The sequence below is a fragment of the Oryzias melastigma genome, linkage group LG6 (genome assembly GCF_002922805.2).
Source record: "Oryzias melastigma strain HK-1 linkage group LG6, ASM292280v2, whole genome shotgun sequence".
In the NCBI taxonomy this organism is placed as follows: domain Eukaryota; kingdom Metazoa; phylum Chordata; class Actinopteri; order Beloniformes; family Adrianichthyidae; genus Oryzias; species Oryzias melastigma.
In genome coordinates this window covers 13,851,550-13,864,404 of record NC_050517.1, presented here as the reverse complement: position 1 = coordinate 13,864,404, position 12,855 = coordinate 13,851,550, and the positions used below count along the sequence as shown (strand labels likewise).

General features: G+C 39.1%; 1 protein-coding gene across 1 annotated transcript; it reads left to right on the top strand.

The window, feature by feature from the left end:
* The first annotated feature begins 9,864 nt into the window (after positions 1-9,864).
* On the top strand, positions 9,865-12,342 carry LOC112152582 (hepatocyte cell adhesion molecule). Its single transcript, XM_024282245.2, has 2 exons — positions 9,865-11,828; positions 11,911-12,342. Exon 1 carries the CDS (start codon positions 10,779-10,781, stop codon positions 11,781-11,783), a length of 1,005 nt encoding a protein of 334 aa, XP_024138013.1. The 5' UTR covers positions 9,865-10,778; the 3' UTR covers positions 11,784-11,828; positions 11,911-12,342.
* Positions 12,343-12,855: the final 513 nt, after the last annotated feature.

Below are 12,855 nucleotides of genomic sequence, written 5' to 3'. Positions count from 1 at the left end.
AAGTGGTGTCTGGCAACAATTCCCTCAATTTTTAAAACACAACTCTACAATAATAAAAACACCACATGTGTTGCAACAAACAATTTTGAATATTTGGGCAACACTTCAATTTTTACAAATTTTTCTGGAAAACAAATGATATGTTGTCAATTTTCTACTACAAATAAAGTCAAACGAAAGCCAATCAATTAGCATTTCTTTTTTGTGCCACTCTTCTTTTTTTAATCCAGACTTTGCAGCTTTCTGTTCTCATTTTCTCAGACTTTGTGTTTTGTTTCCCTGCTGACAAAGCAGTTTGAGGTTTTTGTTCGGGTCACTGTTTTCTCTTGTTGACAGGGTGGTCATCTCCTGAGTCTGAGAGTGGAACTTACGAAAATTAAAACAATCCTTGATAAAGAGATCAAATCCCACATTGCCTGCAGATGTCTGACGTGAACTTGGGGTGCACGTGTCCCCAACAATCCTCCAGTTTGAGGGAGGCGATGTTCTGTGTTTAAACAGTTGGTATCCAAGTGAAAAACAATTAAGTGAATTAAATTAATATTTTTGTTTTAGGAGGAAGAAAGAGGTTAGAACTCACAGGACCCCTAAAATTAATAAGACGGTTTTAGTAATACATTTAAATAAAGACCCTGCTGATGTTTTTTTTTTTTTAAACGAAACATCTTTAAAGTGTTTTCTGCCTCTTCCTGCTGAAACACAGACCTCTTTCTTAAAGAAAGCCTCGTAGCTTGATGCTGCAGTATGATTATAGACCATGAGTTGAGGAGAATGGGGTCTACGAGGAACTGACAAAATGGTTGTCTTCCTGTTTTTAATCAACCGCCCCCACACACACATACACACATTTGTGTTTCTCCTCTTTCTGTGTCTGCAGTGGGACATGCTGTGAGGGCAAAGCTGTAAGCTGTTTGACCTGCATGAAAGTGTCACAGTGATGAAAAAAAATATTCTTTGTGGGAAAAAAATGTTGGAATCTCCTTTTTAGTCAATAATGACAAATAATTGTGAGAATGTTTAATTTGTGCAGAACCCTTGAAAGGACAACAAAGTAAAACAAAAACATAAAAAAAATAATTGAAGTTAAAAAAAAAGCTATTTTTCTAAAAAAAATTATTATTTTCTGGTTACTTTCAAGTGCTCACCAGATAGTGACCGGTATGAAACAGATAGTAACTGGTGCTCACCAGATAATAACCAGAAAAAAACAGATAGTATCTGGTGTGCAATAGATAGTAACCTTTGCACACCAGATAGTACCTGGTGCGCACCAGATAGTAACCAGAAAAAAACAATTTTGGAAAAAAAAAGCAGATAGTAACTGGTGCTCACCAGATAGTAACAAAACAAAAAGTAAGTGGTGCTCACCAGATGTAACCAGAAAAGAACATTTTTTTTAGGAAAAAAACAGTTAGTATCTGGTGCTCACCAGATAGTAACCAGAAAAAAATAGATACTATCTGGTGCCAATCAGATAGTATCTGGTTAGCACCAGATAGTAACCAGAAAAAAACAGATAGAATCTGGTGCACAATAGATAATAACTTTTGCACACCAGATAGTATATGGTGCGCACCAGATAGTATATGGTGCACACCAGATAGTATATGGTGCGCACCAGATAGTAACCAGAGAAAAACATTTTTTAAGAAAAAAAACTGTTAGTATCTCGTGCTCACTAGATAATAACCAGAAAAAAATAGATAGTATCTGGTGCGCAATAGATAGTAACCTTTGCGCACCAGATAGTAACCAGAAAAGAAACATTTTGAAAGAAAAAAAAAGCATATAGTAACTGGTGCTCACCAGATAGTAACCAGAGAATAACATTTTTTTAAGAAAAAAAAAAGTAACTAGTGCTCACCAGATAGTACCCAGAAAAAACATTTGTTTTAGAAAAAAAACAGACAGCGCAATAGATTGCAACTTTTGCTCACCTGATAGTATCTGGTGCTCACCAGGTAAAATCCAGTGCACACCAGATAGCACCCGATAGTGACTAGAAAAAAAATTTTTTGAAAGCAGATAGTAACTAGAAGAAAAAAAACACAGAAAGTATCCGTTGCGCACCAGATACTAACTAGAAAAAAAAAAGGATAGTAATTGGTACTCATCAGATGGTATCTGGTATTCAACAGATAGTAACTGGGGCTCAACAGATAGTAACCAGAAAAAAAAAATCAAGAAAAAAGCCAGATAGTATCTGGTGCTAAACAGAATTTTTTGGACTTACTTCGATGGTCCTTTAGAGGCTCCAAACATTTCCACTCTGCATTTGAAATGTTTTCTTTTGGAAAAAAAATAATGTTCTCAAAAAGTACTTATTTTCAGTAACCATGTTTCTTTTGCGAAAAAATGCTTTTAAAATATCATTTTTTCATTATAAACCAGAGATGATTACATGACTTTTAGCACAAAGCAAAATTGTTTAATTTTGGCTCCTCCCTGAAGAGTCTCCTTTGTTTTCTGCATGCCACATTGACTGAACTGCTGATGCACTTTGAACAACCAGGAAGAAAGTAATCTGTAATGCTGCTTCCTTCAAGCTTATCCCCCCATCACTCAATAAGGCATTGTGTTCCTGAATTTGATTATTTAGGATCCTGTCCAAGACGTGCCGAAGCAAAATATGACTCACTTACTGAAATCCCTGCATCAAAGCCGATAATGTAGTCTTCTTGCAGCTCGATCGGATTCAACTGACAGACTTGACAGACAGCTTTATCGCACGGATGTGAGCCTGGTTTTGATCTCTTGATCTTTTCTCACATTTGAAGCCACATCAAAAGGCTTTAAGCTCTCCAAGGAAAATGGAGAAAACGGCATTCTGTCTTCGTGTCAGCTAACTCAAGCCAGGTGGATGAAAAGAGAAATGAATAAAAGCTTAGTGTACCTTGATGCACAGCCGTTTGTAACACCAGACCTGCAGTTCCTGTAAACCCCGTTGGCTGTAGCACCTCTTTTGCACAAATGTTGCAGAAATAGTTGGTTCCGGGCAGAGCTGAGGTGAACGTCCGTGATCAGTGCTGTCAGCTGACATTAATATAAATCCAAACCATTTATGAAAATCACATGTGCATTTCCTTGAAGTTAATCATCTCTTTTCCTGCAAATGGAAACATTTCATTTTGGACCTCTGAAGATTTTCCAAATCCTTTAACGGGAAGAAAAGCAGGTGAAAAGATGTGAACATGATGATGAGCACGTCTGGTTTGTTGGAGATTATCCAATCTCAGTGTAAATCACCAAATTATTGTCACTGCTAAGAGGATTGTGGGAGGAAACCGTAAACCCATAGCCCCATTTTTATGCTTCAAAAATGAAATGAAATCAGATTCTGGACCTAAAATAATTCTTCTAACCTGCAAATCCAATTTGACAAAGCCAGTTTCAGAGTATTTGAACATTTCCAGGCATTTTAAAGTGTAAGCCCCAGTAGCAGTCACACACTTAGCTGTGTGAAATTTGCTCTTTGCATTTGACCAATACCTGGGGGGTGCTGCAGACACAGCTGCACTCTGGAGCGATTTGGTGGTTTAACCATGAAATACAACCCCGTAATGCTGAGTGTCAATTAGGAGGTATTAGCCTTGTTTCTACCGGTCCAGGAGTAGTACTGTATGATCCAGTTATTTGTGGCGAGCGTTTCCGCTCACTCCGACAGAGCGGTTTGTTTTCACAGCACATGCGTGGTGTAGACCGCTAGCTTGTCATTGCATCATTTTTAAAGCAACAACAATGGAGGTCATCCAGCAGCTCGTCTTTTTATTGTTTTACTGCTGGTACATCGTGTATAACAGGAATTTACTGTGTTGAAAGAAGACTGCAGGCGGCTAAGAAGAATACCACCATTGGAAACGTTAGCGTAACCCTTGTGCTATTTTACGGGGTCCAGATGACCCCAGCCTTACATTGACGTAGAGTTTTCTTCATTAATATTTCCTCTGTTTTTAATTTTCTTGCTTCTTTCAGTTTAACTCTAAACTAAAATGAAATCTGAGATGACAAGAAACTGTTTTACTCCTTAGAATGGCTCAGTAGAGGTGCCAACGATGTCATACTTACCGAACGGTAAAACAACCGTTAATATTCCACTCAATTATTCAGAATTCACAAGCAGAACATTACATCAAAGAAACAAAACATGTCCTGCTTCTAAACAGAAGTTGTTGACTTCAAAATAAAAGCATAAATTGTTCTTTAAATTGAAATTGTAGAATCGTTGGCAATAAGTTAATTATTTGTCACATAAATGGCGCTTACAGACGTGTTATTCCTCCCATGACAAATGTAGGCGGACAGGATTTCATGTCTGCCATAGACACCATTGAAAATCGAAATTTATTGAGAAAAAAAAATAAGTTCAGCGGGCTGTGTTGTGGGGTCCAGGTGATCCCACTCCCAACATCAACATACCTTGGATAGCACAAATGAGCGCGATATTGGCGCTTTCTAATGTCATCATCACTTTCTGCCAATCAATGTGTGGCTACACCCGTTCCACCCAAATCGCTTCATTTCACTTTAGCAATGGACCTACCACCAATGGGGGGCCCTAAAAAGTGTGGTTACTGTTCAATGGGTCCATCTGACAATGGAAACGCTCAAAATACCCGACCGGACCGCTCAGTGGAAACAAGGGTATTTGGTCCCATTTTAGGTCTCTGGTATGACTCTGCCCTGGTTTTGAACTTAAGACCTTCCCATACCAGGACGGACACTCTACCACAAGGCCACTGAGTTGGTTTATTTTGATAATCTGTGAACCATCATTTAGGATCTCTGGGAATTAGTTGATCAATAACTTTGCTATTTCTCTTTATTTTACAATCTTTTTGAAATGAATTTGATTCCTTATTTTCTCTTCAACAAAACAGGAGAAACATCTGATTATAGAGTGTGTTGATATTATAAACTACCAAAAATATATTCCCAGACTGTAACAGCCTCATAATGACCACAGGATTCCAGTAAGGCATCAACGCTGAACTCTTGATTGTAATATATTTCAGTAATAAACAAAACACTGCTCATATGGGTTGCTACCAGGAGGAATATTTACTTTTTTCATTTCATTTTCTCACATCACCGTTTCAGCTTTAGTGCACCAGTGGAGTAAATTCACAGAAACGTTGGTGCTCCATGAGCAGAAACCACTGCAGTCCTTTTCCAGCAGAACTTCTATTCAATGTGTTTGCCTGGAAAATAGAGACAGAAAAGTTACACAGCTGGGTTTTTCTTTTAATGATCTGAGGGAAACACATCTGCGAAGGACCAAATGTTTGTTGGTCTTGAAAGCAAAGTGCAGACAGGATAAGCTTCAGGCAATTACAAATGACATAATCTGGGGTGAAATCTCAGAAACCAAGTGTTGTTCATCCTTCCCAGCTGTCCAACAAATTCTATTGTAATCAGATTCTCGGGTTGACTTTTATGGAGTTGAACACCTTTGTTGCATTAGAAGTGATTGTCAACGGGTGGTTTTTCGTTGGTACCGTTTCAGATTGGACCTAATTACATGAAAGCATAAGCTTTATGAAGTGTTGGAGCGTCTGGAGCTTGTTGTCATTCACAAAGCGTCCCACTTAAAGATGCTCCTCAGCTTTCATTGGCTGTTGAGGGAAAAGAACAGGGAACTGAGGCCCTGGGGGACCCAAAGCCATTCTTCTTAATTGTTTAAACTTGAACTCCGGCAGGCAGATACGAGGCAGGTTTTGGGGTCACCACCTCCCACGGCACATCAAAGGTCCCCGGCATCAGCAGATAGCCGGTCAGCCAAGTGAGCAAAAACAGCTGGGCTCAAGCAAAACAAAGATGATATAAGCGGCTTCCTCCTCAGTGGCGGCTCCAGAGCAGTCAGCCATGATAAGCCCCAGCCTGTATTGTGTTTAAAATGCAGTCCCGCCCCCTCCCCTCTGCATCCACCACCGGACCAGACGATTTAAAGCTTCATGTAATGTTAAAGGAAATATAGACTGTGATCTCCTGAACTCTGTCAGAGGAGAAAGGCCTGGTTTTTGTCTCTACAACCATAGTGGGAGCGACTCCAGCTTACAGAGACTGTGATCTGTGACAGGATTCAGACATCCTGTAATGTCAGTAGCAGAGCTATAACGGCACCACGGAGGATGTGAGGGAAAATAATGGAAATGGGAAAAGACTCTCAGCTTGATGGAAACTCCGGAAAATGTTTTCATGCTGTTTCAGTTCTGCTGTCTACGGAAAAAGTTAGGAAAGCATGTATGACAGTGTTATACTGCTGTAATGTCTTTGACATTACTTATACTCCTTACTGGAGTATAAGTCGCACCAAAGTATAAGTCGCACGAGAAAAAAAAAAAAAATGCAACAAAGAAGAAAAAAACATATATGTTACACCAGAGTATATGTCACAGTTTGGGGAAAAATCTGCAATGCTTCTGAACAAATCTGCCAAGCCTGGTGTATTATTTAATTCACAGCAAACTCATCAGATTCCCATCAGCTGCCTCCTTTGACACGCGTCAAGTTTGATGCTCAATGCTTGTCAAAAATGTATGGAGAGAAAATAGACTCATTTTGTGCACAAGTTATCCTTGATTTTTGGCTAAATTAGGATTTCTTAATTTGTAACTCATAAAATGCATTATGTGCATAAGTACAAAATGTACAAAATTCAACAAAATACAATTTACACATGCACAAATTAAAATTACAACAGCTTGAAAAAAATTAAATCCTTAAAAATCATTCACGAATCACTTCATATGGACACAAACCTCAGTTACAAATCAAGAATTACTCACGCATAAATCAAGGTGAGTCTGTTTTCTTTCCATAAAAATGTGTTAATTACCTAGAGACAGCGATCTTTACCTTCTATCAGTCCCACTTTAGTCCAAGGAAGGAAAACATTTAAACAAGAATAATAATGTGATGCAAATAAGAAAAATATCATCAAGTTCAGGAAGAAAACAATCAGATTCTCCTCTGTTTTTGCTTCTTCTTCTGCGTTGTTGTCAGTAGCAAATAATGATACACACACTTACAGTGCCCTCTAGTGGTTGAAACAGCAGTTCAAGGACAACCAGCTATTAGTGGGAAAGAGCAGGCTATATGAGACTATTCATGTTTATGTCACAAATGAGTCACTCCTGAGAGTAAGTCACACCGATTGACAAACTATCCAAAAAACACAAGTTACACTCCAAAAAAATACAGTAATTGGAAAACACACCAATTCAAATTATACAAACATCAGCTGAAACCATAAACCATATTTTCATCTGTTTCCATGAATCTGCGTTTCATGCTAAAAGCATCTCGGGAAAACGTTTTTAATACAGGGTTCTTTAAACTCCAAGCAAAGCTTACATGATTATTAGACTTGGATCGCGTTGTGAATAATACGATTAGGTGATTAATGTGACTTACGAGCACAAGCTGCAGTCTGATGAGATTTATTTAATGCTGAACAGTGAGTAACAGTAATTGAATTTGTGGGCAAACCTGTGATCCAAGTAGCAACCTTTATAAAGGAGAATTTTGCTCTATTAATATTAATGTTATTAATTAATATTATTTAATTAACTATGAACCACTGCAACACAAGTCTAGTGCTGCAAAACTTTCCAAATGTTCATTTTGTTCACATTTGAAACATGATGACATCACTCTTACAGATTACATTGACTTTGTGCAGCGGGAGGGGCCCACCAGACCCCTCCCTGAAGGGCTTCCAGAGCCACGGCCACGTCTGGTGAGAGTGTGAGTCCAGGGACTCACAGCCAGACCCTCACACCTCCATCTGGGCCCTTGAATTAAACATCAGCTGGGCAGACGGGCTCCGTGCCTCTGAGCTGGAGGGACAACAGAGGCCAATTAACCCGAGCCTGTTCTGTTCAGACCTTACCCTGCTGCAAATGAAAAGAGCATGTCAACAATTAATACGGGGAGGGGGGATAACTGGGTAGGTTAACAGCCGATACAAGAGAATATTTCAAAAAGTTCTTGTTTCTCTAATCTATAAAGTAGCTTTTTTTTTTGCTGACTACATGTCACATTGTATTGTGTCATTGTATTTGTGTCATCAAACATTTCCTGTCCCGTCACTGCTCATATTCTCAAACTTGCATGACTGAACACTTCTCGAAAAAAACGAGACTGGAAGGTCGGAAATGAGAGAAGCATAAATTGAGCAACAGCAGGATGTCTATTTTTATCCACAAGATGAAGAGGATTTCTAAAGTGCTTCACAAATTTTTCAGACTTACAAACTTTAAATGAATAACTCATAGTTTTACTTTAAAAAAAGACTTAAAAGATCCTTTTCTTTGTTTTTAATGGGCGACATCTCAACAGTTTTGTTAGATCTGGGAAAAATATTTGCAGCTCAACAGAAAGCAGATAAAACATGATTTAGCATCGATGGAGGATTTTCAAGAAATAAAACGCTGGATTTATCTTTACTCAGGAAAGCCTATTTGGATAATCATGTTTTATATTTGGTTGGCTGTAGCCCAGCACATTATAGTCTTGAAGTAAAACACATGCTCTGAGGTCAGGATGCTGACTTTCTTTCAGCGTTGAAGTGAGGACTTCTAACATTTTAGCATGTTTTTCAACTAGGAAAGTCGTCAAAAGCTTTAATTTTTTTGCATGTATTAATTTAAATGGTTCCCTTCATTTTCATTTTGGATGTTTGGCATCCTAACACTTATTTAAAAGTTTATAGATTGGAGCAGGAATCCTGTTTGCTTTATGTCTGCCAGTAAAACACATTTGTCCTCATCTGCGCCTCATTCGACTCCCCAGCCGCATGCGTGCACGCTTATGCTCCATGTAAAAGCTGGGTCAGCAGGGAATTTTTCCCAAATATTTACAACCCTAGTAACTAGGAATTCATTGCATCCAGCGCTCGGTGACGCCCCCCCTTCGAAGGGCTCACACTTCAATCAATGTCTTCCCTCGGGGAGGGAAAGAGCGTAATGACGGTGAAGAGGAGCGAAACAGGTGTTCGTCACACTGTGGGTATATCTTTGAAGGCGCTCAGAGTTGCAGAGCGAGAGTGAATCACTACTAATTGTGTAAAAAATGATGCTTGCGGGGCGCAAAATGAATTCATCTGTGCAGAGCTTGTGCCAAGACAGTTAAAATGTAGATGTGAGCATTCCTGGATGTTCACCTAACAACAACGCTGGCTTACTGGAAGAGAGCGGAGGATTTCAGGAAAAAAAATGGTATGAAGATGATGAGTGGGATTTTTTTTTTTAAAGCAAATAGTTTATTTAGTAACATGAAAAAGATGTTGGCTCTTTTTCGGAGTCAAATAAAGGAGGGCCTCTTGTAAACTTATGAAGAATCTGCTGAGAAAAGCAAAGTGCAAATATGTTTTATTGTCTTATTTAATAATAGCAGTAAAATCCAGTTTGTTCTGCTGTTCTCAAACAATTCCCAGTTGAAATCCAAGATTTCTTGATGTCATTTAGACTCTTTTTTACTTTGACAGAACAGCCACTGATCCTAGCTGTGCATCTCTTTAGCTGTAGCAACAAACAAAATATTCAAATTTTTGGAACAGGCACCATAACTGAGCAATTCAAAGTACATAAATTATAATATTAGGATTTTATGATCAAAAATAACCAATTTAATCAAGATTTTTAAAACATACAGAAAAGGCCAAAATCTGAAATCTCAATATTTTTCTTACCTACTGAACTGAATCCTTATAGAATTATTGGACACTAACCAGTTCATTTCAAATAATGGAAGATATTTTCTGTCAAATGCAAAACTTATGGACTAACTACAATATATATATATTTAAATGCCTTGTTGTCTTGGTCTCTCCTGGACTTCTTGTGGAGATGGAAGGTGATTGCCTGCGTGGGTGAGTCTCCTTTGGGGGGGCCCTGGCTCGTGCCTGGAAGCTTTCACTTTTGGTGCCTCCCTGCTCTCTGGCGTTGGGGGCCCATATGTGGGGGTCCTGTTTGCCCAAGTCTTGATGGCTGATGGGACTGCCCGGCAGGTAGATTTCTATCTGTTATCCCCTTCAGGTTTGGGGGGGCGCCTGACTACCACTGCTGTTTCAGGGGGGGTCTTGGTATGGGGATGACTGAGCAAAATTACTTTCCATGTGTCGGTTTGTACGCATAAGTATGGGTGTGCGAGCTGTAGTTGTATTGCTTACATGTTGACACATCTGCATGTGAAGATTTTCTGAGCCAACAGGTGTGTTTGTAACATTTGAGTGTGTGTGGACAGGCTCCGCCCCTTTAGACTAGCATCCACACCTGAAAGCAATGATAATAATCCTCCTGCCAACATCATATTGCTTTATTTGTTTGTATTCTTTTTCGTTGGACACAAATATATATAAATCATTAAATCAAGTTACAAGAGGGGTTAATACAAATATACAACTTGTGTGTCAGAAGACCCACAATCCCCTAACAGTAAAATATGTCCAACACAAAAGGTCTTCAGCTCTTATCTGTTTGATCAGATGTTGAGCAGGAAAAGTAAAAAAAAAAAACCCTTGTGGTTTCAGAGGTTTGAGATTTGTCATGGAGTGCTGCCTTTCACATCAGCTGAAATCATCATTTGCCACATGACTGTGAGAGCTTTTGGAGAACTGAAATGAAACAGTTGTGTAATAGTTTCCTTCTTGGCGATGTTCACTTCCTTGTGAGCGTTGACGTTTATATTTCAGGTGGCAAAAGTAACAAGTCATTTGGACTGGACTGCACTTTAACCGGAGTTTCTTTTGGACGACTAGAGACATATTTCTGCTCACCATGGCATGTCTTGCTGTTTCCATCATTCTTTTGGGATTCACTGCCTTTTTGGATGCAAGGAAGGACACCTGTGATCTCTATGGAGCAGTGGGGCAAAACTTGGTGTTACCATTTGATTACAAAGAACTGAAAAGCCAAAATACCTTGAAATGGACTCACAACGAAAAAGTTATTTTCCACAGAAAGATAAGTAAAGTGAATGTGGGAAAACCAGAGGACATCGATTCTACTGGATCTCTTTCACTGAAGAATCTACAGTTTACAAGTGCTGGGAATTACAAAGCCACTGTTTGGTATTCTAATGGCACTTTTGAAAAAGAATGGGATGGGCGCCTCTGTGTGATGGAGAAAGTGCCAAAACCTCAACTGACTTACATCTGTGACTTTAAGTCCAATGCTGTCAAACTTAACTGCAACGTGTCCAAACCGCGTGGCTTGAATTACTCGTGGACGGTCGATGAGAGGATTTTGACGAATGAAAAGGCTCAAACTCTGAGCGTTTCTTTCAATGAGGCGAAAGAAGAGAGAAGGTTTTCTTGCAGCGTGGAAAACAGAGTCAGCAAAGAAAGTAGCGACCGTGTTCATCTGACGTGTAAAAAGGAATCTCCTCAGCTGCTTTGTTTTCCCAAGAAAATTGTCATGGCCGTGCTTGCTGGAGGAGCAGGTTTGATTTTTCTTTTAATCATTGTTGTCGCAGCATTATGCAGCTGCCGCAGCAAAAGTCACATGACAGTCGAGGATGAAGGTGAACCAGAGATGCTTTCTCTGAACAAGCAAGAACCTGGCTCCCCCACCAGCTGTGACTACGAGCAAATGCACATCATTGAGAACTCATCGGTTCCAACCCCCCAGGTTTCAGGGGGATCACTGTACGCCAATGTGTCAAAACGGAAAGCTCAGACTGAAAATCCGCCGCAGCAGCTATCTGCACCTGCTGAGGTCGGACAGGACGCATCCCCGGTGCCTAAGCCAAGGACAAGGATGGGCGTAAAACCAAACATCTGAACGCTCCCACCTCCCCTGCAGACGTCTGGGAACCGAAAGGAATCAGTAAGTTCCTCACGAACAAGTTTATGAGAAATAGTCGTGAATTTCCTGCAACAAAAATGAAGACATGCTCCCTCTTTTTCAGGAGATGACAAAATCAGGGAGCAGTTTTGTTCGGGAGTGACAAAGCAGAGCGACAAGAATGTGGAACCCTTAGCCATAACAAAGTCCAAGGACAGCTTGTTCTGTGTGGTTTAAAAACAGGAAGCATTTAAGTAATGTGATTCACAATGTTCAACAGTTTATTATTTTGTCTTGTAGAAACTCAAACTTTTTCCTTCTAACTGTGCAAAAGCGTTCTCTGTTTTGAGCTTCAGACAATTGTCTCTCAGCTTAACCACATCTTGGTGGCTAAATTGAATAAGAAAACAAATTCAATTATTAGGAAATGTCACACATTTTTTTTTATTTTTTACTGAACCAAACCAAGCTCAGTTTCCATTCACTTATGTTGTATTTGAAATATCTACTACAGTTTTTGATCATCTGTTAAATAAAATTCCAGCTGTTTCTTTGATCTTCATAGAAAAAAATGCAATTTCTGTTCATGTAAAAAAACATTTTTGATGAGAGCTGGTAAATTTAATATAACCTTTTTACACTATAACATGAAGTGAGGACATAATTTTTGTATGAGTTGGATATAAAAAAATGTTAAATGTCTTTATTTTATAAACTGTTCAGGCCTTCAAGTGAAAAACATTACCAAGACATGGAACCTGAAATCTTGTCACACACATACGTCAACCAAAATATATGCTTAACAGTAATAAAATATAGCGATATAGTCCGATAATACATTTGGACAAGCTTTCTAATTAGCATAAATAGCTAATTAGCTTACTGAGTGTAATTAGCCTAAAGATAGAAGCCTTAATCCTCTTTTGACACATTTTAATCTAATCCTGAACAATAAAAAAATTTATTAAAAGTGGCAACAAGTCCCAAATTTTGTGGAAGTTCTGCTTCCGACTGATGATTTTCCGCTGTCTGCTACCAGGTCCTCTTGGAAAGGTGAGCTAAGGTTCTT